The sequence below is a fragment of the Bombina bombina genome, chromosome 5 (assembly GCF_027579735.1).
Source record: "Bombina bombina isolate aBomBom1 chromosome 5, aBomBom1.pri, whole genome shotgun sequence".
Taxonomy (NCBI): Eukaryota; Metazoa; Chordata; class Amphibia; order Anura; family Bombinatoridae; genus Bombina; species Bombina bombina.
In genome coordinates this window covers 125,908,530-125,935,428 of record NC_069503.1, presented here as the reverse complement: position 1 = coordinate 125,935,428, position 26,899 = coordinate 125,908,530, and the positions used below count along the sequence as shown (strand labels likewise).

The following is a 26,899-nucleotide window of genomic DNA, read 5'->3' as shown; positions in this document are numbered from 1 at the left end:
CCCGGGAGCAATGCTGATAGATGCTCTAGCAGCTCCTTGGTTCTTCAACCTGGCCTATGTGTTTCCACCGTTTCCTCTGCTCCCTCGACTGATTGCCAAAATCAAACAGGAGAGAGCATCGGTGATTCTGATAGCGCCAGCGTGGCCATGAAGGACCTGGTATGCAGACCTAGTGGACATGTCATATCTTCCACCATGGACTCTGCCTCTGAGGCAGGACCTTCTAATACAAGGTCCTTTCAATCATCCAATTCTACTTTCTCTGAAACTGACTGCATGGAGATTGAACGCTTGATTCTATCAAGGCGTGGCTTCTCCGAGTCAGTCATTGATACCTTAATACAGGCTCGGAAGCCTGTCACCAGGAAAATCTACCATAAGATATGGCGTAAATATCTTTATTGGTGTGAATCCAAGAGTTACTCATGGAGTAAGGTTAGGATTCCTAGGATATTGTGCTTTCTCCAAGAGGGTTTGGACAAAGTCTTATCAGCTAGTTCTTTAAAAGGACAGATCTCTGCTCTGTCTATTCTTTTGCACAAGCGTCTGGCAGAAGTTCCAGACGTCCAGGCATTTTGTCAGGCTTTGGTTAGGATTAAGCCTGTGTTTAAAAATGTTGCTCCCCCGTGGAGCTTAAACTTGTTTCTTAAAGTTCTTCAGGGAGTTCCGTTTGAACCCCTTCATTCCATTGATATTAAACTTTTATCTTGGAAAGTTCTGTTTTTGATGGCTATTTCCTCGGCTCGAAGAGTCTCTGAGTTATCTGCCTTACATTGTGATTCTCCTTATCTGATTTTTCATTCAGACAAGGTAGTTCTGCGTACCAAACCTGGGTTTTTACCTAAGGTGGTTTCTAACAGGAATATCAATCAAGAGATTGTTGTTCCATCATTGTGTCCTAATCCTTCTTCAAAGAAGGAACGTCTTTTGCATAATCTCGACATAGTCCGTGCCTTGAAGTTTTACTTACAGGCTACTAAAGATTTTCGTCAAACATCTGCCCTGTTTGTCGTTTACTCTGGACAGAGGAGAGGTCAAAAAGCTTCGACAACATCTCTCTCCTTTTGGCTTCGGAGCATAATACGCTTAGCCTATGAGACTGCTGGACAGCAGCCCCCTGAAAGGATTACAGCTCATTCTACTAGAGCTGTGGCTTCCACCTGGGCCTTTAAAAATGAGGCCTCTGAACAGATTTGCAAGGCTGCAACTTGGTCTTCGCTTCACACCTTTTCAAAATTTTACAAATTTGACACTTTTGCTTCTTTGGAGGCTGTTTTTGGGAGAAAGGTTCTACAGGCAGTGGTTCCTTCCGTTTAAGTTCCTGCCTTGTCCCTCCCATCATCCGTGTACTTTAGCTTTGGTATTGGTATCCCACAAGTAATGGATGATCCGTGGACTGGATACACTTAAGAAAAAACATAATTTATGCTTACCTGATAAATTTATTTCTCTTGTAGTGTATCCAGTCCACGGCCCGCCCTGTCCTTTTAAGGCAGGTCTAAATTTTAATTAAACTACAGTCACCACTGCACCCTATGGTTTCTCCTTTCTCGTCTTGTTTCGGTCGAATGACTGGATATGGCAGTGAGGGGAGGAGCTATATAGCAGCTCTGCTGTGGGTGATCCTTTTGCAACTTCATTACTTGTTGGATATTCTCCTTCCCAACAGGGATGATCCGTGGACTGGATACACTACAAGAGAAATTTATCAGGTAAGCATAAATTATGTTTTCTTGTCTGTCTACAGATCAGACAAAGAAATAGGCGTTTCTACGCTGTGTAGAAGATCTACATACAATGTGAGTGATCCACCCAGTTCCAATTGCAGAACAAGGACTGGGGTTTTACTCAAACCGGTTTGTGGTCCCCCCCAAAAAAAAAAAAGAAAAAAGAAACTTTCAGACCAATCCCGGATCTCAAAATTCTATACAAATTCCTCAGTCCCATCATTCAAGATGGAGACCATTCGGACAATCTTACCAATGATCCAGGAGGGTCAATATATGACTACCGTGGATCTAAAGGATGCATATCTGCACATTCCTATCCACAAAGATCACCAGTTTCTGAGGTTCGCTTTTCTGGACAAGCATTTTCAGTTTGTGGCTCTTCCTTTTGGGTTGGCCACTGCTCCCAGAATTTTCACAAAGGTGCCAGGGTCTCTCCTGGTGGTTCTAAGACCGCGGGGCATATCAGTGGCGCCTTACCTAGACGACATCTTAATTCAGGCGTCAACTTTCCAAAGAACCAAGTCTCACACAGAGATTGTATTGGCCTTTCTGAGGTCTCACGGGTGGAAGGTGAACATCAAAAAGAGTTCTCTCTCCCCCTCACAAGAGTTCCATTCCTAGGAACCCTGATAGACTCGGTAGAAATGAAAATATTTCTGACGGAGGTCAGAAAGCTAAAACTCTTAACTACTTGCCGAGCTCTTTATTCCATTCCTCGGCCATCTGTGGCTCAGTGCATGGAGACAATCGGACTAATGGTTGCGGCAATGGACATAGTCCCTTTTGCTCGGATACACCTCAGACCACTGCAACTATGCATGCTCAAACAGTGGAATGGGGATTATGCAGATTTGTCTCCTCAAATTCAGTTGGACCAGGAGACCAGAGATTCTCTTCTCTGGTGGTTGTCTCAGGATCACCTGTCTCAAGGAATATGTTTCCGCAGGCCAGAGTGGATCATCGTAACGACCGACGCCAGTCTGTTAGGCTGTGGTGCGGTCTGGGACTCCCTGAAAGCTCAGGGCTTATGGTCTCGGGAAGAAACTCTTCTCCTGATAAACATTCTGGATCTGAGGGCGATATTCAACGCTCTTCATGCATGGCCTCAACTAGCGGTGGCCAAATTCATCAGATTTCAGTCGGACAACATGACTGTAGCCTACGTCAATCATCGGGGGAGAACAAAGAGTTCCCTAGCGATGACGGAAGTAACCAAAATAATCAGGTGGGCGGAGGATCACTCCTGCCATCTCTCAGCAATTCACATCCCAGGAGTAGACAACTGGGAGGCGGATTTTCTAAGTCAGACTTTTCACCCGGGGGAGTGGGAACTCCACCCAGAGGTATTGGCCCAGCTGACTGGGCTATGGGGCACCCCAGAGTTGGATCTGATGTCGTCCCGTCAGAACACCAAACTTCCTCTCTACGGGTCCAGGTCCCGGGATCCCAAGGCGGTATTGATGGATGCTCTAGCAGCGGCTTGGTCCTTCAATCTGGCTTATGTTTTTCCACCGTTTCCTCTCCTCCTGCGTCTGGTTGCCAGAATCAAGCAAGAGAAGGCTTCGGTGATTCTGATAGCGCCTGCGTGGCCACGCAGGACTTGGTATGCAGACCTAGTGGACATGTCATCTGTCCCACCATGGACACTGCCAATGAGGCAGGATCTTCTAATACAGGGTCCGTTCAAGCATCCAAATTTAGTTTCTCTACGTCTGACTGCTTGGAGATTGAACGGTTAATTATATCAAAGAGTGGGTTCTATGAGTCAGTTATAGATAATCTGATTCAGGCTAGAAAGCCTGTCACCAGGAAAATCTACCATAAGATATGGCGGAAATATCTTTGTTGGTGTGAATCCAAAGGTTACTCATGGAGTAAGATTAGGATTCCCAGGATATTGTCCTTTCTCCAAGAAGGACTGGAGAAAGGATTGTCAGCTAGTTCCTTAAAAGGACAAATATCTGCTTTGTCTATCCTGTTACACATGCGTCTGGCAGAGGTACCAGACGTTCAAGCGTTTGCTCAGGCTTTAGTCTGAATCAAGCTTGTCTATAAACCTGTGGCTCCGCCATGGAGTTTGAATCTAGTTCTTTCAGCTCTTCAAGGGGTTCCGTTTGAACCTTTACATTCCATAGACATTAAGTTGTTAACTTGGAAAGTTTTTGTTTTTGATAGCTATCTCTTCTGCTCGAAGAGTTTCAGAATTATCTGCCTTACAGTGTGATTCACCTTACCTGGTGTTCCACGCAGATAAGGTAGTTTTGCGTACCAAGCCTGGTTTTCTTCCTAAAGTTTTTTCTAACAAGAATATTAACCAGGAAATAGTTGTTCCTTCTCTGTGTCCTAATCCATCTTCGATGAAGGAACGTCTATTACACAATCTTGATGTAGTTTGTGCTTTAAAGTTCTATTTACAAGCAACTAAGGATTTCAGACAAACATCTTCCTTGTTTGTTATCTATTCTGGTAAGAGGAGAGGTCAGAAAGCGACTGCTACCTCTTTCCTTTTGGCTGAAAAGCATCATCCGTTTTGCCTATGAGACTGCTGGCCAGCAGCCTCCTGAAAGAATTACTGCTCATTCTACCAGAGCAGTGGCTTCTACATGGGCTTTCAAGAATGAGGCTTCTGTTGAACAGATTTGTAAGGCAGCGACTTGGTCTTCACTGCATACTTTTGCCAAATTTTACAAATTCAATACTTTTGCTTCTTCGGAGGCTATTTTTGGGAGAAAGGTTTTGCAAGCAGTGGTGCCTTCCGTTTAAGGTACCTGTCTTGTTCCCTCCCTTCATCCGTGTCCTAAAGCTTTGGTATTGGTATCCCACAAGTAAAGGATGAATCCGTGGACTGGATACACCTTGCAAGAGAAAACAGAATTTATGCTTACCTGATGAATTACTTTCTCTTGCGGTGTATCCAGTCCACGGCCCGCCCTGGCATTTAAGTCAGGTAAAAATTTTTTTGTTTAAACTACAGTCACCACTGCACCCTATGGTTTCTCCTTTTTCTTCCTAACCTTTGATCGAATGACTGGGGGGTGGAGCTAGAGGGGGAGCTATATGGACAGCTTTGCTGTGTGCGCTCTTTGCTACTTCCTGTAGGGAATGAGAATATCCCACAAGTAAAGGATTAATCCGTGGACTGGATACACCGCAAGAGAAAGTAATTTATCAGGTAAGCATAAATTCTGTCTTTTCTTTTCATCGTTTAAATACTGTGGAGTCATTTGTGAGAGACCCCACTAGTAGGGGAGGCCATATCTGGTTTTGAGTTATAACAGTTCATTAACCTACATTTGTAAGGAAGTGGTAAAGTTAGGTGCTGTAAAGATTCTTCAATCAAGATTTTATTATTTGCAGTACTAGTATGTGCTGTTTTTACTCCAGGGTGTAGCTGTAGTCCATTTCAGTCTCTTCAGTAGAGCATTGGTGGCTTTTAAGCAAAGGGAACTTGTGAGACATAATTCTCACTGTGCCTCACTCATATTTAAATAAGCCCTTATTATTATTTCTCTTGTAAGATGTATCGAGTCCACGGATTCATCCTTACTTGTGGGATATTCTCCTTCCCTACAGGAAGTGGCAGAGAGAGCACCCACAGCAGAGCTGTCTATATAGCTCCCCCCTTAGCTCCACCCCCCAGTCATTCTCTCTGCCTTAACTGCTAGGAAGGGCAAAGAGCTATGTGGTGACTAAAATGTAGTTTTTTACTTCTCAAGCAAGAGTTTATTATTTTAAATGGTATCGGTGTGTACTATTTACTCTGGCAGAAAAGGGATGAAGATTTCTGCAAGAGGGATGATGATCTTGGCACTTTGGAACTAAGATCCACTGCTGTTCTCACAAGGCCTGAAGAGTATAGGAGAACTTCAGTTGGGCGTACGGTTTGCAGACTAAGCTGCATATGAGGTATGTTCAGTCTATATTTTTCTAGACAGACTGTTACATCTAGAAAAGGCTGATAATATCCCCATGAGGGAAGGGTAAGCTGTATTCAGATACTTTAACAGGAATTTCAGCTTGCTTGCAAGGGCTCATTAGCTACTGGTGACACTGTAAGGAAAAAATGTTTTATTTTTTGATGCATTTATAACGTTTTTTTTAAGGGACTAAAGGGGTCATTGTGGCTTGGTTTTGAGTTTTGTAACTCACATGTTTAAGAGACACTCTGGTGTTTCTCTGGTAGGCCTCAAAACATCGAGTGAGGTGGGAGGGGCCTATTTTCGCGCCTCAGTTGCGCAGTTTCCTTTCCCCTGAGACATATAACTGCTTCTCCTGTCGTTTCTGCTGTGTTTGAGGGTTTTTAAAGAAGTTTTCCCCCCCACAAATCGTTCTGAAGGGCAGGTAGGAGCCACAGCAGAGCTGTGGCATGGTGCTGAAGGTCTTTTCTACTGGGGTTAACGATTTTTCATTCCGTTTTTGCCATTTAAGGGTTAATTGTTTATTTGCATAACTCTGCAAGTTACTAAGCCTTTATAATGCTACTGTAAAAATTTCGTTACGTTTACTGCTTTTTTACACTGTTTTGCAGAACTTTTTTCTCTTAAAGGCACAGTACCTTTTTATTTCCAAGTGTTTTTTACTTTGAATACAGTGTTTTACAAGCTTGCTTGTTACATTACTAGCCTGTTTAACATGTCTGACACCAAGGAAAATCCTTGTTTAATATGTTTGGAAGCCATTGTGGAACCCCCTCTTAGAATGTGTCCCAATTGTACTGCTATGTCTATAAACAACATATATTAGCACTTAAAAATAGAGCAATAGATGATTCTCAGTCAGAAGTAAATGAGGGTTCGCCATCTAGCTCTCCCCAAGTGTCACAACCAGTAACGCCCGCACAAGTGACTCCAAATACCTCTAGTGCGTCAAATTCTTTTACTTTGTTCTCTTCAACCTATTGCGTGCATTGTTCCTGTAACTACTGCAGCTGCTTTCTGGTTTGAGGCTCTAGAAGAGGCTCTTCAGATGGAGACTCCATTAGAGGAGATTATGGACAGAATCAAGGCCCTTATATTGGCTAATTCTTTTATTACAGATGCCGCTTTTCAACTGGCTAAATTGGCGGCAAAGAATTCAGGTTTTGCCATTTTAGCACGCAGGGCGTTATGGCTTAAGTCCTGGTCTGCTGATGTGTCATCTAAATCTAAACTTTTGAACATCCCTTTCAAAGGAAAGACCCTATTCGGGCCTGAACTGAAAGATATTATTTCAGACATCACTGGAGGGAAAGGTCATGCCCTTCCTCAGGATAGATCAAATAAGATGATCAAACAAAGTAATTTTCGTTCCTTTCGGAAATTCGAGTGGTTCTGTTTCAGCTTCCTCTGCTGCAAAGCAAGAGGGGAAACTTGCCCAATCCAAGTCAGTCTGGAGACCTTACCAGGCTTGAAACAAGGGTAAACAGGCCAAGAAGTCTGCAGCTGCCTCTAAGACAGCATGAAGGGGTAGCCCCCGATCCGGGACCGGATCTAGTAGGGGGCAGACTCTCTCTCTTCGCTCAGGCTTGGGCAAGAGATGTTCACGATCCCTGGGCTTTAGAAATTGTGTCCCAGGGATATCTTCTGGAATTCAAAGATTCCCTTCCACGGGGGAGATTTCATATTTCTCGATTGTCTGTAAACCAGACAAAGAGAGAAGCGTTCTTACGCTGTGTAGAAGATTTGCTTACCATGGGGGTGATCCGCCCAGTCCCAAAAGAGGAACAGGCACTAGGGTTCTACTCAAACCTGTTTGTGGTTCCCAAAGAAGAGGGAACTTTCAGACCAATCTTGGATCTCAAAATTCTAAACAAGATGGAGACCATTTGGACTATTCTGCCTCTGATCCAGGAAGGTCAATATATGACTACCCTGGACTTAAAGGATGCGTATCTACACATCCCTATTCACAGATCATCATCAATTTCTCAGATTATCCTTTCTAAACAGGCATTACCAGTTTGTGGCTCTTCCCTTCTGGTTAGCCACGGCTCCAAGAATTTTCACAAAGGTGCTAGGGTCCCTTCTGGCGGTTCTACGACCTCGGGGAATTGCAGTGGCGCCTTATCTAGACGACATCTTAATTCAGGCTTCGACTTTTCAGCTAGCCAAGTCTCATACGGACATTGTGTTGGCTTTTCTGAGATCTCACGGGTGGAAGGTGATCATAAAAAAGAGTTCTCTCTTCCCTCTCACAAGAGTTTCCTTTCTGGGGACTCTGATAGATTCGGTAGAAATGAAAATATTTCTGACGGAAGTCAGAAAATCAAAACTCTTAACCACTTGCCGAACTCTTCATTCCATTCCTCGGCCATCTCTGGCTCAGTGTATGGAGGTAATCGGACTCATGGTAGCGGCAATGGACATAGTTCCTTTTGCCCGCCTACACCTCAGACCACTGCAACTATGCATGCTCAAACAGTGGAATGGGGATTATGCAGATTTATCTCCTCAACTGCATCTGGACCAGGAGACCAGAGATTCTCTTCTCTGGTGGTTGTCTCAGGACCACCTGTCTGAGGGAATGTACTTCCACAGGCCAGAGTGGCTCATTGTAACGACAGATGCCAGCCTGCTAGGCTGGGGTGCAGTCTGGAAATCCCTGAAAGCACAGGGCTTATGGTCTTGGGAGGAATCTCTTTTTCTGATAAACATCCTAGAACTGAGAGCGATATTCAAGGCACTTCAGGCATGGCCTCAGCTTGCTGCAGCCAAATTCATCAGGTTTCAGTCAGACAACATCACGACTGTAGCTTATATCAGTCATCAGGGAGGAACAAGGAGTTCTCTAGCGATGATGGAAGTAACCAAAATAATCCGATGGGCAAAGGATCACTCATGCCATCTCTCAGCAATCCACATTCCAGGAGTAGAGAACTGGGAGGCGGATTTTCTAAGTTGTCAGACTTTTCATCCGGGGGAGTGGGAACTCCATCCGGAGGTATTTGCTCAGCTGATTCCGCTATGGGGCACACCAGAATTAGATCTGATGGCGTCGCGTTAGAATGCCAAACTTCTTTGTTACGGTTCCAGGTCCCGGGATCCCAAGGCGGTACTGATGGATGCTCTAGCAGTACCTTGGTCCTTCAATCTGGCCTATGTATTTCCACCGCTTCCTCTCCTTCCACGCCTGGTTGCCAGAATCAAGCAGGAGAGAGCTTCAGTGATTCTGATAGCACCTGCGTGGCCACACAGGACTTGGTATGCAGACCTAGTGGGCATGTCCTCGGTTCCACCGTGGACCCTGCCAATGAGACGGGACCTTCTAATCCAAGGTCCGTTCTCACATCCAAATCTAGTTTCTCTGCGTCTGACTGCATGGAGATTGAACTCCTAGTTCTATCAAAGCGTGGGTTCTCTGAGTCGGTCATTGATACCCTGATTCAGGCTAGAAAGCCTTTCACCAGGAAGATCTATCATAAGATTTGGCGCAAATATCTTTATTGGTGTGAATCCAATGGTTACTCGTGGAGTAAGATTAGGATTCCTAGAATATTGTCTTTTCTCCAAGAAGGTTTGGAGAAGGGATTATAAACTAGTTCTATAAAAGGAAAAATATCTGCTTTGTCTATTTTACTACTCAAACGTCTGGCAGATGTCCCAGACGTTCAAACTTTTAGTCAGGCTTTGGTCAGAATTAAGCCTGTATTTTAAGCCTGCTGCTCTGCCTTGGAGCCTAAACTTAGTCCTTAGAGTTCTTCAAGGGGTTCCGTTTGAACCTATGCATTCCATAGATATTAAGCTTCTATCTTGGAAAGTTTTGTTTTTAGTAGCTATCTCTTCGGCTCGAAGAGTTTCTGAGCTATCTGCTTTACAGTGTGATTCCCCTTATCTTATTTTCCATGCAGATAAGGTGGTTTTGCGTGCCAAACCTGGTTTTCTTCCTAAGGTTGTTTCTAATAAGAATATCAATCAAGAGATGGTTGTTCCTTCTGTGTCCTAATCCTTCATCAAAGAAGGAACGTCTGTTGCACAATCTTGATGTGGTTCGTGCTTTAAAATTCTACTTACAAGCAACCAAAGAATTCCGTCATACATCTTCATTGTTTGTTGTTTATTCTGGTAAGCGGAGAGGCCAAAAGGCTACGGCTACCTCTTTCCTTTTGGCTGAAAAGCAGCATCCGTTTGACCTATGAGACTGCTGGACAGCAGCCTCCTGAAATAATTACTGCTCATTCTTCTAGAGCTGTGGCTTCCACATGGGCTTTTAAAAATGAGGCTTCTGTTGAACAGATTTGTAAGTCGGCGACTTGGTCTTCGCTTCATACTTTTTCCAAATTTTCCAAATTTGATACTTTTTCTTCTTCGGAGGCTATTTTTGGGAGACAGGTTCTACAAGCAGTGGTGCCTTCCATTTAAGGTCCCTGTCTTGTCCCTCCCTTCATCCGTGTCCTAAAGCTTTAGTATTGGTATCCCACAAGTAAGGATGAATCCGTGGACTCGATACATCTTACAAGAGAAAACATAATTTATGCTTACCTGATAAATGTATTTCTCTTGTGATGTATCGAGTTCACGGCCCGCCCTGTTTATTAAGACAGGCATATATATTTTTATTTTTAAACTTTCAGTCACCACTGCACCCTATGGTTTCTCCTTTTTCTTCCTAGCCTTTGGTCGAATGACTGGGGGGTGGAGCTAAGGGGGGAGCTATATAGACAGCTCTGCTGTGGGTGCTCTCTCTGCCACTTCCTGTAGGGAAGGAGAATATCCCACAAGTATGGATGAATCCGTGGACTCGATAAATCACAAGAGAAAACATAATTTATGCTTACCTGATAAATTTATTTCTCTTGTAGTGTAGTCAGTCCACGGGTCATCCATTACTTGGGGGATTATATCTCTTCCCCAACAGGAAGTTGCAAGAGGATCACCCAAGCAGATCTGCTATATAGCTCCTCCCCTCACATGTCATATCCAGTCATTCGACCGAAACAAGACGAGAAAGGAGAAACCATAGGGTGCAGTGGTGACTGAAGTTTAATTAAAATTTAGAAGGTTTTTCTCCTTCTCCTTAAGCAGTACGCGGGGGTGTTCCAGCTTAATTTTAAACGCTAAGGAATCTGAATCTGCCCGCTGAGAATATGCTGCATTTTTCTCATCAAGTGTCCCACATTTTAGGACCCATTAATTCAGTGCCCTGCGCTTCCTCTCGAGCTCTGGCTGGGGTGTCCTTGCAAGACATTGCGCTTCTCATGTCTTCTGCAGTTTCTGATGCGTTGTCTGCTTTTCCTATGCTACAGGGAAAGTGCAAGAGGAAGTCTAAAGAATCCGTGCGTAAGGTGTCTGACTCAGTCGTGGCTATTCCAAATATTCCTCTCATAGATCTGATGGGGAGGATTCTTCGGTAGCATCTGAGGGTGAGATCTCAGATTCTGACAGTGTAATTCCTTCCTCTGATGCTGAAGTTGTATCCTTCAGGTTTAAGCTAGAGCACCTCAGTTTACTACTCAAGGAGGTTTTTGGCTACTCTGGACGACTCCGACACTACTGTCGTCAAACCTAAAAAAATCTATCTTAACAAGTACTATGATGTACCTTCCAAGCTGGAATGTTTTCCCATGCCAGATCGGGCTACAGAAATTATTGTTAAGGTAGAAAGGTTTTTCTCCTATTTTTAAGATGTTTCTCATTGAGGACTCTATTAAGGAGTCTTGGCAATCGGTCCCAAGGGTGGAAGGGGCAATTTCCACTTTAGCTAAGAGAACTACTATTCCCATAGAGTATAGCTGTTCTTTTAAGGATCCTATGGATAAGAAACTGGAGGGTTTTCTTAAGAAAATGTATGTTCACCAGGGGTTACAATGGCAACCTGCGGTGTGTATTGCTACCGTTTTTAATGCTGCGGCATACTGGTTTGATACGCGGTCTGATTCCATTCAAACACACACTCCACTTGAAGAGATCCAGGACAGGATCAAGGCTTATATTGGCTAATTCTTTTATTTCTGATGCTTCCCTTCAGGTTATCAAAGTGGGAGCACAGATTTCTAGTTTTGCCATTCTGGCTCGTAGAGCTTTATGGTTGAAATCTTGGTCTGGCAGATGTGTCGTCTAAATCTAGGCTTTTGGCTATTCCTTACAAGGATAAGACCTTGTTTAGCCCAGCCTTGGCTGAGAATATTTCTAATATTACAGGAGGAAAAGGACATTTCCTTCCTCAGGATAAGAGAAATAAGCAGAAGGGACTTCAGAGTAATTATCATTCCTTTCGAAACTTCAAGGGTAAACCTTCTCCCTCTACAAAAAACCTGCCTGGAGACCCAACCAATCTTGGAATAAGAGAAAGCAATCCAAGAAGCCCGCTAATGAATCAAAGTCAGCATGAAGGGTATGCCCCCGATCCAGGACCGGATCTTGTGGGGGGCAGACTTTCCTTTTTCGCTTTGGTTCGGGATGGCCAGGATCCTTGGGCGATGGACATCGTGTCCCAAGGATACAAACTAGAATTCAAGACCTTTCCCCCCCAGGGGCAGATTTCTTATCTCAAAATTATCTGTCGACCAGATAAAGAGGCGTTCTTACGTTGTGTTTGGGATCTATCCGTACCTTCATGTTCCCACCCACAGGGATCCTCACAAGTTTCTGAGATTTTCCTTTCTCCACAAACACTTCAAGGAACTTGTTTTTATTGGCAAGTTCCACGAAGGGTCAGATTTCTGCCTTGTCTATTTTGTTACATAAACGTCTGGCAGAGGTTACAGATGTTCAATCGTAATGTCAGGCCTTGGTCAAAATCAGGCCTGTGTTCAAACCTGTTACTTCTCCCTGGAGTCTTAATCTTGTGCTTAAAGTTCTTCAGCAGGCTCCTTTTGAGTCTTTGCATTCCTTAGATATTAAGTTATCTTGGAAGGTTTTGTTTCTTGTTGCTATTTCTTCTGCTCGTAGAGTCTCTGAGCTCTCCGCTTTACAGTACGAGTCTCCGTACCTTATTTTTCATTCGTATAAAGTTGTTTTACGTATTAAATTAGGCTTTCTTCCTAAAGTAGTTTCAGAGCGTAACATTAATCAGGAAATTCTTCCTTCTTTATGTCCTAATCGTTCTCATAAGGAACGTCTTTTGCACAACCTAGACGTGGTTAGTGCTCTGAAATTCTATTTACAGGCAACTAAGGATTTTCGTCAGTCTTCTGCTCTGTAGTTTTCTCTGGGCTGAAGAGTATAATTCGCTTTGCCTATGAAACTGCTTGACAGCAGCCTCCTGAGAAGGTTACGGCTCATTCTACGAGGGCTGTTTCCCCTTCTTGGGCATTCAAAAATGAAGCTTCTGTGGAACAGATTTACAAGGCTGCAACTTGGTCCTCTCTACACACTTTTTCAAAATTCTATAAGTTTGATACTTTTGCCTCGGCTGAGGCTTCCTTTGGTAGAAAGGTTCTTCAAGCAGTGGTACCTTCTGTCTAGGTTCCCTGTCTTGTCCCTCCCTTATCTGTCCTCTAGCTTGGGTATTGATTCCCAATAGTAATTAGATGATCTGTGGACTCACCGTGTCATTAGAAAGAAAAAACAATTTTTGCTTACCTGATAAATTTCTTTCTTGACACGGTGAGTCCACACCGGGTATTTTTTATGTTATAAACCACAGGCACCTCTGCACCTTGTTGCTTCATTTCTCTCCTTGACTTTGGTCGAATGACTGGAGTTGGAGGGAAGGGAGGTGATATTTAACAGCTTTGCTGTGGTGCTGTTTTCCTGGACAGGAGTGATATTCCCCAATAGTAATTAGATGATCCGAGGACTCATCGTGTCATGAAAGAAAAATGTTTCAGATAAGCATGCATTTTTTTTAACTACGATTTTAGGTTGTTTTCTTTCCTAAGACATGGAGAGTCCACAACGTCATTCCAATTACTAGTGGTATATTCACTCCTGGGATATTCTCTCCTGGCCAGCAGGAGGACGCAAAGAGCACCCCAGCAGAACTGTTATGAGTCACTTCCCTTACTCATAACCCCCAGTCATTCTCTTTGCCTCTGTCAATGGAGGATGTGAAGTTGGTATCTGAAGATATTTATTCTTTTTATGAGTACTTTTCCCTGCAAGCAAGGATTGGGGTTTAGCTGTGTCCACGGAGGATTTGGTATGCAGACCTGGTGGAAATGTCAGGAGCTTCATTTGAGCCTATGAATTCCTTAGATATTAAGTTACCTTAAGTTTTGTTTCTTGTTGCTATTTCATCTGCTCTTAGAGTGTCAGAGCTCTCGGCATTGCAGTATGAGTCTCATTACCTTATTTTTTTTCGGAAATGGTAGTTTTACGTGCTAGGTTAGTTTCTCCCTAAAGTAGTTTCTGACCGGAACATTAATCAGGAGATTATTGTTCCTTCATTGTGTCCTAATCCTCCTCCTCAGAAGGAAAGGTTTCTTCACAATTTAGACGTGGTACGTGCTCTAAAATTTTACTTACAAGCGACTAAGGATTTTCGTCAGTCTTCTGCTTTGTTTGTGGTTTTCTCTGGAAAACGCTAGGGACAGAAAGCTATGTTTACTTCTCTCTCTTTTTGGCTGAAGAGTATCATATGTTTTTGCCTATGAAACTGCTGGACAGCATCCTCCAGAGAGAGTTATGCCTCATTCCACGAGGGCTGTTTCTTCCTCCATGGGCCTTCAAAAATGAAGCTTCTGTGGAACAGATTTGCAAGGCTGCAACTTGGTCCTCTCTTCACACTTTTTCAAAATTCTACAAATTTGACACTTTTGCCTCAGCTGAGGCCGCTTTTGGGAGACAGGTTCTTCAAGCAGTGGTGCCTTTTAGGTTCCCTGTCTTGTCCCTCCCTTATCTGTGTACTCTAGCTTGGGTATTGATTCCCAATAGTAATTAAGATCCGTGGACTCATCGTGTCATTGGAAAGAAAAGAAAATTTATGCTTATCTAATAAATTTCTATATCTTTTGACACAATGAGTCCACGGCCCACCCTGTTAAGACAGGTTGTTGGTATGTTATAAACTTCAGACACCTCTGCACCTTGTTGCTTCCTTTCTCTCCTTTACTTCGGTCAAATGACTGGGGTACGAGGGAAGGGAGGTGATATTTAACAGCTTTGCTGTGGTGCTCTTTGCCGCCTCCTGCTGGCCAGGAGGTGAATATCCCAATAGAAATTAGATGATTTGTGGACTCACCGTGTCAAGAAAGAAAGAAATTTATTAGGTAAGCATAAATTTTTTTTTTTTGCAAGTTATAGGGCAATAAATACAAGTATCACTTTGCTATTTCCAAACCCACTCCCCCCTCCCCCAAAGTTAGTGATGTTACATTGTAACACTGATCTGTCAGGAATTCCGGAATATCCCTTGACTTTTTTTTTTGTTTTTTAGTTGACAACCCAAAGTAGCTTCTCTGGGGTCCTCTTTGTTCAGAAATAGTATATTAGAAGGCCGCTCCACACTTGTATTATGCCCAGCAGTTAATTGGTTAATTACGTAGCTTGTAGGGTTAATTTTAGCTTTAGTGTAGAGATCAGCCTCTCACTTGACATATCCCACCCCCTGATCCCTCCTTGACCCCCCTTAAACAGCTCTCTTCCCTCCCCCACTTCACAATTGTCACCACCATCTTAAGTACTGGCAGAAAGTCTGCCAGTACTAAACGAGAGAGAAAGAGAGAGAAAAAAAAAATATTGTGGTGGTAAATATTCTGCAGTGTTGGACCCCCCAAAACAGCATTCCAACCCTCTCCCCTCTACCTATTGGCTGCCATCTTGGGTACTGGCAGCTGTCTATTAACTAAAAAAAATTTGCTACCTCCGCTTGAAACCCAAGAGGACGTGCCAGGCACGTCCTTGGTCATTAACTGACACTTTTTGTAGGACGTGCCTTGCACGTCCTTGGTCATTAAGGGCTTAATGTTTTCCTTCTCTCCAGCTTATTTTATAAGCATTGATTAGCCTAAATATAAATTCACACCAGCTCAACTAGGCCAGTGATATCAAATTAGCAAATCTAGACAAGTATCCCCACTTGCTTTTCTTATGCAATACTCTTTATACCTTGTTACCAATGCTCCAGAGGACTCTGGGTAATAAATGAAAATTATATATAAAATATCTCATGCTTTTTTGTGCTTCCAGCACTGTGTTCAACCACAGCGATTCCCCTTTATGGGAGCACAGTTGCAGGAAGAAAATAAACCACTTCTGGGCAGCTGTTTAAAGTATAACTCACCAGAAAAAGATGGGTTTGATTTGCTGCTTGGTGAAGCATATTTAGTTTTTGTGGAGAAAAGCAAGATTAAAATCCTCCATTTCATAAAATTGTCATAGAACTATTGTATAGAAAATGATCAAATCTAGGCAAATATCCCGCTTGATGTTCCCCAGAAGTACTTTGTATACATTGTTACCAATGCACCAGAGAACACTGGTAAATATATTATTTTTTTTAATGCAAATTTAGGATTTTAATCTCATGCTTTTATCTCCACCATAAGTACTGCTTTTTTAATGTATCCCTTGAAGCCTTATCCTTTTTTTGTGTAATCGTTGACAAAGAATACTTGCGTACTGTTTGATAGTTCACTATGTAATGCGCACAGCAGAATATTTGTTTTGAGGGGCCGAGGATACTGATAATCTTTATGTACAATGAATGTACCTATGTAACTATGGATTATTTTCCATGTACCATATTTACAAGGAAAAACTGTCCAAAAATACACCTCTTCCACGTCTCCTGTTTCATCTAAAAGACATTTTCTTCTTAAATGGAAAGAGTCCACAGCTGCATTCATTACTTTTGGGAATTAAGAACCTGGCCACCAGGAGGAGGCAAAGACACCCCAGCCAAAGGCTTAAATACTCCTCCCACTCCCCTCATCCCCCAGTCATTCTTTGTCTTTCATCCCAGGAGGTTGGCAGAGAAGTGTCAGAATTTTTAATTTTTGTTTTTTTCGTCTCTTATGAAGGGTAGTACTCTTCGGCATGGGAAAGGAGTGTCAGTCTCTGTGAGGGCTTGGATGAAAGTTAGTCCGGAGATGCAGGGAGTGTCTTTCTGCGAAACCATCCTGACTCATGTTAACAGCTCATCAAGCAATCGGCGTTGTCTAACTTTGCTCGCTGCCTGCTTTCTTCTCTCAAGTCCATGGCAGAGTCGATGCTGCTATCCGTCACACTTGAAAGGCAGTGTTCCAGTTCCACTGCGTAGATCCGGTAAGATCCTTTCATTTTACTTTGTTTCTGGATGTACTGTAATGTGAATGTTTACCCGAGAGGCTACCAACTTGCGGGTCTAACTTAACATAAGGGTCTCAGTGAGTCTCTCTTAGTATCTTGGAATTGGAGGGTATTGAACAGGGTGGTTTATAATCGTGTTTGTTATGCGATTCAACCTGCTTATGTGTGATGTTTATGGGCTTGTGGTTTGGAACGATGAGGCCTTTGGAAGTGATGCAGCCTTTTGGTTGGGTGCGCTTTTTTGGACTGTATGGGTTCACCTTGTGATCGGGCGTGGTTCCTTTCCGTTTTCCATTTCCGCATTCCCGACCGCGTGGCAAAGGAAATATTCTAGTCCGCAGGGGGATCTGGTCATAGGAGGTGGTGAGTGCCCCAGCTATTGTGGGTGTCAGCTGCCGTTTTTGTTTTACTACTTTAGTCCATATTTATATATCCTCTATCCAGTTATGGTGGATTCTGATGCCGAGACTGTGCTAATTTCAGATTCAGTTATGGAGGATTTTGATACTGAGACTATTTTGATTTCAGATTCTGTCTCCGGTGACTAATCCGGATTGGCCTCGTTGACCCATGTCAACCAGTTTTGTTCCGTATGCCATATGAGAGCGCCTTGTTTCTCTGGCTCAGGGAATAAAGGGACAGCTGAGCCATCCCCCTCTGGGGGTCCTGTCCTCGGAGGCGGGTTCCCTACCAATTCATACTTCTATACATGCAGGTAACCCAGTTCGAGAGGACCTGTGGGTTCGTAAGGCGGGAAGGATTCTTTCTGTCCTTATAGCCTTCAGTCATAGATGACCGGGTCAGGGGAGTTTTTCCGCTGTGTCACTGTCATCTGATATCATCAGTACCTAGTGTTTTCCTCCCTGATGCGGTGGAGGGTTGGAGGGCTTAGCGCCCCATTGCCGCAATTTGTGCGGTTTGGCCTTTGGATTTTAGGGCTCTGGATTGCCCTTGTGGGTTTAATCCAACAGCTTGTATCAGAATAGGCTGTCTAGCATGCAGAGGGTTTTCAGTCTAAAACCAGTTGCAGCTCTTGGCACCTTGCAGGTGTGCACATATGCTATTTATGGTGTATCTAGATACATCTCTTACTCTTGACGTGTTCTGACTGAGTGATAAGACCTTTGGGTCTCCTTCCATTGTCTCCGGGTGAGTTTGATCTCCTTTTAAGGATCTGCATTTCCAGGTGATGGTTGATCCCTGTGGGGACTTTGTTTAGCTTGGGATTTCCTGAAGGCTAGGAAGGATTAGCGCCTTTCTCTCCCCTGTGTCCTCTGCTGGTGTGGAGGTGATGGGGAGACTAGCCCTGCTAGAAGGGTTTTTTGACATCGAGGTATCCCTTATGTTGTCCTGAGGCCTTGAGAAGTCTCTTCATAAGACTTCTAGCCTTGCTCCGTGAAGTGTTCACTTTAGCTAGGGTGGTTCCTTCCTTTGGTTGGGGTTTTAGAGTTCTTCTCACTATCCGGATTCTCTGGATATGCATTCATATCCCTTGTGTCTGGCTTTTTGACCTATTGGGGTGTTTAGTTCTAGGGTAAGTTTGCCTGAACTATTAGATGCCCGGTCCTGTTTTTCTTCCGGAGACTTCCGGTTGCTGATACTTCGCTTGGCCTTTTTCCTGACCCAGTCTTGGGTTGTTTTGGATTTTTGGATCTCAGGGCTGGTACGGTAGTGGGAACTTAGGCTATGTCCTTGCTCCATCTATCTGACCTAGTCATGGTGACCAGGTTTTCTGAGTATTTCTAGGACATTCGTGTTGGGGATTTATCTTCCCATTATCCGGTGGCTTTGGGCCTTGAGGACAGTTGTTGCCCTTTTGGCCTCATCCCTTTTCTTTAGGAGATATTCCCCACCCTGTGGAGATGGAGTCCATTCTTGGGGCTTCTCCTGTTTGGGAGGTGGAAAGGTGGGATGGGTTCCCCCTGGGGTCTTGCTGGCTCCAAGTCAGACTTGTTGGGCCTTTTTTTGGTTAGATCCTTAGGTCTATGGTCCTGTCGTCTGTTTTCAGAGTTGGGTTTTTGCCTGTACTCTGTGTGGGGATAGCTGTGCTATCCTTAAGCTGTTTCCTGTACCAGTTTCGGGATTCTTCTGTTGCTCGGTCAGAGAACCTGAGGTTGGGTTGGTCCAGCTGAGTGGCGGTTTGCAGGTCAGGATGGCTGAGTGGTCAAGGCGCTGCCTTCAGCTTGCAGTCTTTTCTGAATGTGTGGGCTTTGTTTAGTCTATCCTGTTAGCTCAGTCTGCTACTATATGGATTTTCCTTTCAACTTGCTCCATTGTGTGTGAGTGTGTCTTCTGTCTTGGGGGTTGCTTTTGCAGTCTTTTCTTGCTTGACTGCTTCTTCCTCGCAAGTACCCTCTGTCGTCCTGTTATGGACTCTCCAACTTGGAGTTTTCGACTGGGTCTATTACATATTTTTTTTGTGTTCGAATACTTTGATATTCTATGTTCCGAAGCTGGGAGGACTTTGCCTTTTTGGTTGCGTTCAGTACTTGCAGGATGTTGGAGAGTATTTTCTGTCTCTGCTCGGTTTTATCATGGGTTTCGCAGGTATAGGCATGCCTCCTTTTCCCGTTTGGGTCCCTTTGGGTCTTTGTGAGTTGGGCTCACTATTGGAGGTGTTCATTTTTTGGAGGGGATCTTTCGGTTTCCTCTGTTCTCCTTTGCCTTGTCCCCTTAGGGTTTTCGGCTGATCCCTTTATTAGTGGGGGGTGAGTGGTTGGGGACAGTCTGTTGGGCGACGGTGTCTCTTGGAGGACTGTTGGCTCAGTCGAGTCCTTTTTGCGTTCTCTAGCTTGGCTTATGGACTAGCTGCGAGTCGGTGTCCTTGGGGCTTTTCCTTTTGAAAAATGTTCTCGGCTTTGGACGAAGCAGGGTTTTTTGAGTAGAGGTTCAGGCTTGGTGCCCTCAGTATGGGCCGCCTTTTGTACCCTCCCGTCTTGGCATTCTGCTTCCTCTATTGCTTGGGTATTGTTTTCCCAAAAGTAATGAATGCTGCGGTGGACTCTTTCCATTTAAGAAGAAAAACATAAATGATGCTTACCTGAAAATTTCCTTTTCTTCTGATGGAAAGAGTCCACACCTCCCCACCCGTAATTTTATGTGGGGCGTCCTTTTATTCTTCTGGCGCCTTTCACCCTGATATTTCTTTTATTGTTCATTGTTCCTCAGCAGAATGACTGGTGGATGAGGGGAGTGGGAGGAGTATTTAAGCCTTTGGCTGGGGTGTCTTTGCCGCCTCCTGGTGGCCAGGTTCTTAATTCCTGCTGTGGACTCTTTCCATCAGAAGAAAAAGAAATTATCAGGTAAGCATAATTTGTTTTCAAAATTTGTTGCCATTTGTTTTTTTTGAAAAAATCATGTTTGTCCTGAATAAACCAACATCATCTTGACACATTTGCAGAATTGTGTCCCTCTTCACAAGTAGAACTGTCAGTTAGCAATAGTAGGAAATGCATACACTGCATCAGGAGTCACAAATATGAAACTTAACATCTTTTTTTTTTCCCCTGCATCAAAAATTTATATCTGTAAAAGCTGCTGTATCATATGCATGATAGAAAGATTTTGAGTACAGTTAACTATAATTGTACACATTACCATAATACATTACCTAATAAAGGGATGGTTTGGGGTTTTAAGCCATTTTCTTGTGTGTTTAGAAAACATTTTTTGAAGTTTGCCTCCCCTATTTCCACCACCTAGGAAGACGAGGATCCAAGCAAGGGAGACCAGAGCAGAATGATAGATAACGGTGAAGATAATGTTACAGAACAGACAAACCACATCATTATCCCTAGCTATGCAGCATGGTTTGACTACAACAGGTATGAACAATAACACACTTAAAGGACCACTTAAAGGGACACTGAACCCAAATTTTTTCTTTTGTAATTCAGAAAGAGCATGCAATTTTAAGCAACTTTCTAATTTACTCCTATTATCAATTTTTATTCTTTCTCTTGCTATCATTATTTGAGAAAGAATGCATCTGAGCTTTTTTTTGTTTCAGTACTCTGGACAGCACTTTTTTATTGGTGGATGAATTTATCCACCAATCAGCATGGACAACCCAGGTTGTTCACCAAAAATGGGCCGGCATCTAAACTTACATTCTTGCATTTCAAATAAAGATACCAAGAGAATGAATAAAATTTGATAATAGGAGTAAATTAGAAAGTTGCTTAAAATTTCATGTTCAATCTGAATCATAAAAGAGAAATTTTGGGTACAGTGTCCTTTTAACACAGTAGAATTGCATGATCGGTGAGGGCGTAATGAAGTTTACTCTAATTTTTTATTTTTTTTTCAAAAATAATTTGACAAATTTCAAAATTGACTTCCATTACCTGGCCCTCTGTATCGGGTGACAGACCTCATCAGCCAATAAAACACATATACACTGAACTCTTGCACATATGCTCAGTAGTAGCCGATGCCTCAAGTGTACATATAAAGACTGCACAATTTGATAATGGACATGAACTGTAAAGTAGTGGCCCTTAAAATGCTGGTGTGCTGCGGGTCAGGCTGATGGCACATTGTAGCTGCTACTAGTCTGGGAGTACTCAGTGTTGTGAGCAAAGTCTTAAAGCTTTATGTAAATGTTTAGAACTTGTTTGTGTCTGTAAGAAACACACATTCCCTTTTGGTAAATTAGCTCCATTGAAGAACCCTAGCAAGTATTGCTCTCCCTTAGAAAAATAATGCAAATCTGCAGTGTCATGCAGGCTTATAAAGCATTTGACATCAGATTTAGAGAGCAGATCACTGAATGGGAAACTAGTAATTTAATCTATTATGCTCTGGCTTCATACTACAGATAAGTAATACATTGTTATATGCTTGAGAGGGAAGTAATCTGTTAGTGATAATATAACCACATATCTTGGGGGTTCCTCTGAAGTTACTGAGATGAGTGAGGATGTGGGCAGTGGAGAGTCAGTTTAATCAGCCTGATTTTTATTTTGGATAGAGCTACATATTTTGAACTGATTGTTGAAAAGCATATCTTGGTAGGCTCAGGTAGCTGTCTGGTAATTGGTTGCTACACACGTCTCGTCGTTGGCTCAGCAGATGTGTTTAGCTATTTCCCAGTAGTGCATTATTGCTCTGGAGCTGGCTGCAGAGGGGTTAAACACTAACATTCAAGCAATAGTGCAATAATCCTATAACAAATGAAACCTTTTACATCCTTTTAAAAGGATATTCTAAACCTTGCAATATTTTCATTACTTATGTCCGTTTCTGGGGAGGTGTCCTTTTTAAGGATCTGCAATGGTTGTGCATCACAAGTGATTATTTACCCATGTGTTTAACTCCCTTTTGCCGGGGGGTTAAATGCGTAATAAGCTATGATTAGCAACACAGAAATGAGATGCTATTACTAGGGCATTTTTAGTTTTTGCAAAAGATATTCTTGTCCTTAGAGAAATTGTTTCTGTTTGGGAGGTATCGCTGTAAACCAACAAGGTGGATGAAATTCTGCTCATCATCCAGTGAGCAAACAGTCCTTTTAAATGGACTTTAAACCCAGAATGTTTCTTTTATGATTCAGAGTCAGACGGCGCACAATTTCAAACAACTTTATTTCTAATTATCAATTATACATTCTCTTGGTATTCTTTGTTGGAGAAGCAACAATGCTCTTCTGAGAGCTAGCTGAACACATCTGGTGAGCCAATAACAAGCATATATGTGCAGCCACCAATCAGCAGTTTCTTACTGGTAGTGCATCACTGCGCCTGCTCCTGAGCCTTCTTAAGTAAGCTTAAATATCAATAAATTGCAAAGTTGTTTGCTCTGAATCATAAAAGTTTAAAGGGATGGGCAAGTGAAAGTAAACATGCATGATTCAGATAGAGCATGTAATTTTAAGATGCTTTTAAATACACTTCTATTTTCAAATGTACTTTGTTCTCTTGGTATCCATTGTTGAGAGAATATGTACATATCCTACACTAGCTAGTGATTGGTGCCTGAATAGATGTGTACAGCTAGCTCCCTGGAGTGCATTGCTGATCCTTCAGCAAAGGAATGAAACAAATGTAATGGGAGTAAATTGGAAAGTTGTTTAAAAATGTATGTTCTTTCTAAATCCTGAAAGGGTAAAAGCTGGAATTCATGTCCCTTTAATTTTGACTGACCCTCTCAGGGCTAGGTGTACAGACATGCGCTTTAGCAAAAAAGTGCAAAGAAAATGTTTTCATGTGTTAGTATTTTATTATTGCACTGTTGCATAGAATTGTTAAACCCCTGTAAAGGTTACCTAGCGGAACACAGCATTTACTATTGCTACTGGACAGTAATATTTTGTAGTTAATGTAGAGCAAAGTCTTAACATATAAATGTACTTCTTCCAAATGAGGATTTTGTGAATATTAAAGAGTGATTATTTTTATTCCTTTCCAGCATTCATGTAATTGAACGTCGAGCTCTTCCAGAATTTTTCAATGGCAAGAATAAATCCAAGACTCCAGAGATGTAAGTAAATATTCTTTAACTTTAATTAAAAAAAAAAAGTAAAGTAATAGTCCAAGCTCCCTGGTTCCTCAAACACAAGTTTTTTTTTTGGTTACTGCCTTCCAAATGTTTAATTTGAAATAATTTCAAATTTTTGAATAACTGAGTAGGTATTTTTACTGGCCTCACTATAATGCAATGTCAGTGATATTATGAGCCTAATGCACCATTTACAAATTTTTCTCTTTTAGATACCTAGCTTACCGCAACTTTATAATCGATACATACCGCCTGAACCCACAGGAGTATTTAACTAGTACTGCTTGCAGGAGGAATCTGACTGGAGACGTTTGTGCTGTGATGAGGTTAGCATAAGTATATATGTGTAGATTTCTGCAAAAAAGCACTTGCAGCTCAGCAGTGTTTTTTTTGAGTGATGGAAACTAGTAATTGTAAAGTCTCTGTGTTCCAGAGTGCACGCATTTTTGGAGCAGTGGGGGCTTGTGAACTACCAGGTAGATGCAGATTCTCGTCCAATGGCTATGGGCCCTCCACCAACGCCTCACTTTAATGTGCTTGCTGATACACCATCTGGGTTAGTCCCACTTCACATGAGGCCCCTGCAGGTACAAATCTAAATGTGTGGAGTTTGGGTTTTGCAGTGTATTACATACATTAAGTGGTTTGTTACACCATGGTTGTATAGTTACCTATTATATGCTTTAAGCAGGTCAACCCTATTTCCCTTACATTTTAGGTACCCTCTGCCCAGCAGATGCTAACTTTCCCAGAAAAAAGCAAAGAGAAAACTACAGACCTTCAGAACTTTGGGCTGCGCACAGATATTTATTCGAAGAAGACCTTAGCCAAGGTTTGTTCCCTTTCAGTACAAGAAATGTAAAAGCTTATCAGTGAGTTGCATAGGTGATTCATGTCTTGTAACACTGAAGTAACCCTATTACTGCAAAATGCATTTTAGTTACTAGTTATTGAACGGACTGTGACATATAAAAATATGAATGCTGATAAGTTACAATGATTTTTTTTTACATAATTTACTTTTGTTTTTTTCCACAGAGCAAATCTGCCAGCGCTGGAAGAGACTGGACAGAACAAGAAACCCTTCTCCTTTTAGAGGTTGGTCTTTAACTGGTTATAAATAACAAGCTAGTAAATTACGAACAACCGTGTCAAAGTATTTCTGAAATGAAAATTACTCTGTTTAGGGGTTATAGGGCTTCCACAAAAGACTATAATTCGGGAAGTAAGAAGCACCTTACAAAAAGTTGTACTACTGAGAGTTCATCGGAGGGATGTAGAACTGGAATCTTTTCACTTGAAAAAATAAGAGATCCACTAAGGTTATCTGTAAAGGAGAGCGCACTAGTTAGGTGAATAAGTCATTCTTCAAAAGCAAAACATTGGTGGATGAATATTTCAGAATAAATGCACTATTTGAAATACTGATACTAATGAGTTATTGATTCTGTATAAAAAAGATGCCACATATATTGCGATATATAACAAAATAGTTCAAACAATTCAAGGAACAATCAGTGGTAGTGCTTGTGTGTGATGGTACCCTCAGCAGATCTCCTCTTGTATCCCACAGTGTGATGGTTATTGTAAATAAAAGCAAAACAAGGGGCGCCTCATAGTGTAACCTGATAATAGTGATGATAGTGTATCAAGGCTACTCGCAAGAGCGTTGGCACCTCTGGAGGATGAGGTGTTTACGAGTGGGCTTTAACAGCAGTCAGTACATTGTTCCCAGCAGATGGAACCAGAATCGTCGGACCAATCCTCTCTGAATACTCGGCAGTCACTGGGTTTCTGTAGCCGTATGCATGTAATATACGCAGCGCTGATCCAAACTTCAGGCCAGATGTTAGGTGGCACTTGGATTTTAACTGACCCATCTTGAAACTGTCTATTTCTGATCTATTTGATAATATTTTTTTTACCTTCTGTCACTGTTTTTAATTTGTGTGCATCTATAAAGCTGTATCTGGCTTTGAGATTTAAAAATACTTAAAGGGACATAAAACACTAAATGCTAGGTAGAATGAAGCACTCAAAGAAAAGATTAGTCTGAGAATAACATGTAGATGTATTTTTTTTTTTTGTAAACTTTGATTAGTTTGACAAAATAATTGTAAAGTTTTAGTGTCTATAAAACAATTGGAGCTGCTATGTTGTAACTTAGGTTACTTTCTCTACTGTGGCCAATTAGGGACAGTTACAAATAGCTCACCCAAGTGTGCAGCCAATGGAAGTGTGGAATATAACAGTGTTCTGCACTTCCATTTCTACAAGGAACTGAAAAGCTCATATTTTCAGAATGAAATGACTGGAAAAGGAGACAAAATAAAGTATATGGCAGTGTGTATGTGTATGTGTGTATATATATATATATATATATATATATATATATATATAATCCGTGTTTAATGCTTTTCTATAAAGTGGTTTTTGTGACTATTGTTATCCAACAAAATGTACCCTATGTATGAAACAATAGTTAACATAGATGTGGTGTTACAGGCTCTGGAAATGTATAAAGACGACTGGAACAAAGTATCAGAGCACGTGGGAAGTCGCACACAGGACGAATGCATACTTCATTTCCTCAGGCTACCTATTGAAGACCCCTACCTGGAAAATTCAGATTCTTCTCTTGGACCTCTCGCCTACCAGCCTGTCCCCTTTAGCCAGTCTGGCAATCCTGTCATGAGTACTGTTGCATTTTTGGCCTCAGTAGTAGATCCAAGAGTTGCTGCCGCCGCCGCAAAGGCTGCTCTAGGTATGTAAGTCGCTCCTGTCACATCATTCTTTTTTTGTAATTTTGTTAATATTTGGCTGACTCCTTATCTCCTTTTACATTTTATGGTATATTGCTGGTGTGTTAGGGTTGCAAATCTGTGTAAAATGGTTAACATTACAAAGCTTTGTGCTCCATAATTAAAAGTATTTTTGTATTGCTGTTAAACACCTAATATTTAGGGGCCATATCCTCTTGGGTGTTGCCAATAAGACTGATTTTTTTTAATTATCTTGACTTGACAATTACTTGGCATGTGCAGGATTTTGTTCACCATTTGTTATTGAAACTAATGCCAAATATGGCCACAGGCACCAGCATTACTCTTTTTTTGGTGCCAGATTTATTAGTGTAAATGTGCAACACACATCTGGATTTGCACAGCCATTTGTTAGATCTTCACTCTAAAATCTGTTGCTTCCTGCAGCTGTATTCAGCATTTGTTTCTATAATTTGCCAAATAACTAAATTGTGCTCATTCGTTACACATGCATTATTTATTTTGCTGTAAAATACATCTGAAAATTGTACTTGTTCAACTTTCTCCCAGGGAGGCTTGCGTTAATACTTTTATTTGTTAGGCTTTTACACCCACCCTACCTCACTTGTTCTCATTTGCTTTTTTAAGTTGGATTATCAGTTTTGCATCAACAAACATGATAGGAAAATAATTAATAGCAAAATAAGTGAGCATATTAGGTAGTTTAGGTTATTATTGTGTATTATGTAGCTATTATTTAAAG

General features: G+C 42.1%; 1 protein-coding gene across 1 annotated transcript in view; it reads left to right on the top strand.

Moving 5' to 3' along the window:
• Window positions 1-26,899, top strand: part of SMARCC1 (SWI/SNF related, matrix associated, actin dependent regulator of chromatin subfamily c member 1) — a gene marked incomplete in the record, with an annotated part of 306,811 nt that overhangs the window by 135,899 nt on the left and 144,013 nt on the right. The window contains 7 exon segments of the mRNA XM_053713684.1: window positions 20,579-20,700; window positions 23,285-23,356; window positions 23,587-23,700; window positions 23,808-23,961; window positions 24,093-24,206; window positions 24,413-24,472; window positions 25,880-26,138. Coding sequence (XP_053569659.1) covers window positions 20,579-20,700; window positions 23,285-23,356; window positions 23,587-23,700; window positions 23,808-23,961; window positions 24,093-24,206; window positions 24,413-24,472; window positions 25,880-26,138 — 895 coding nt within the window.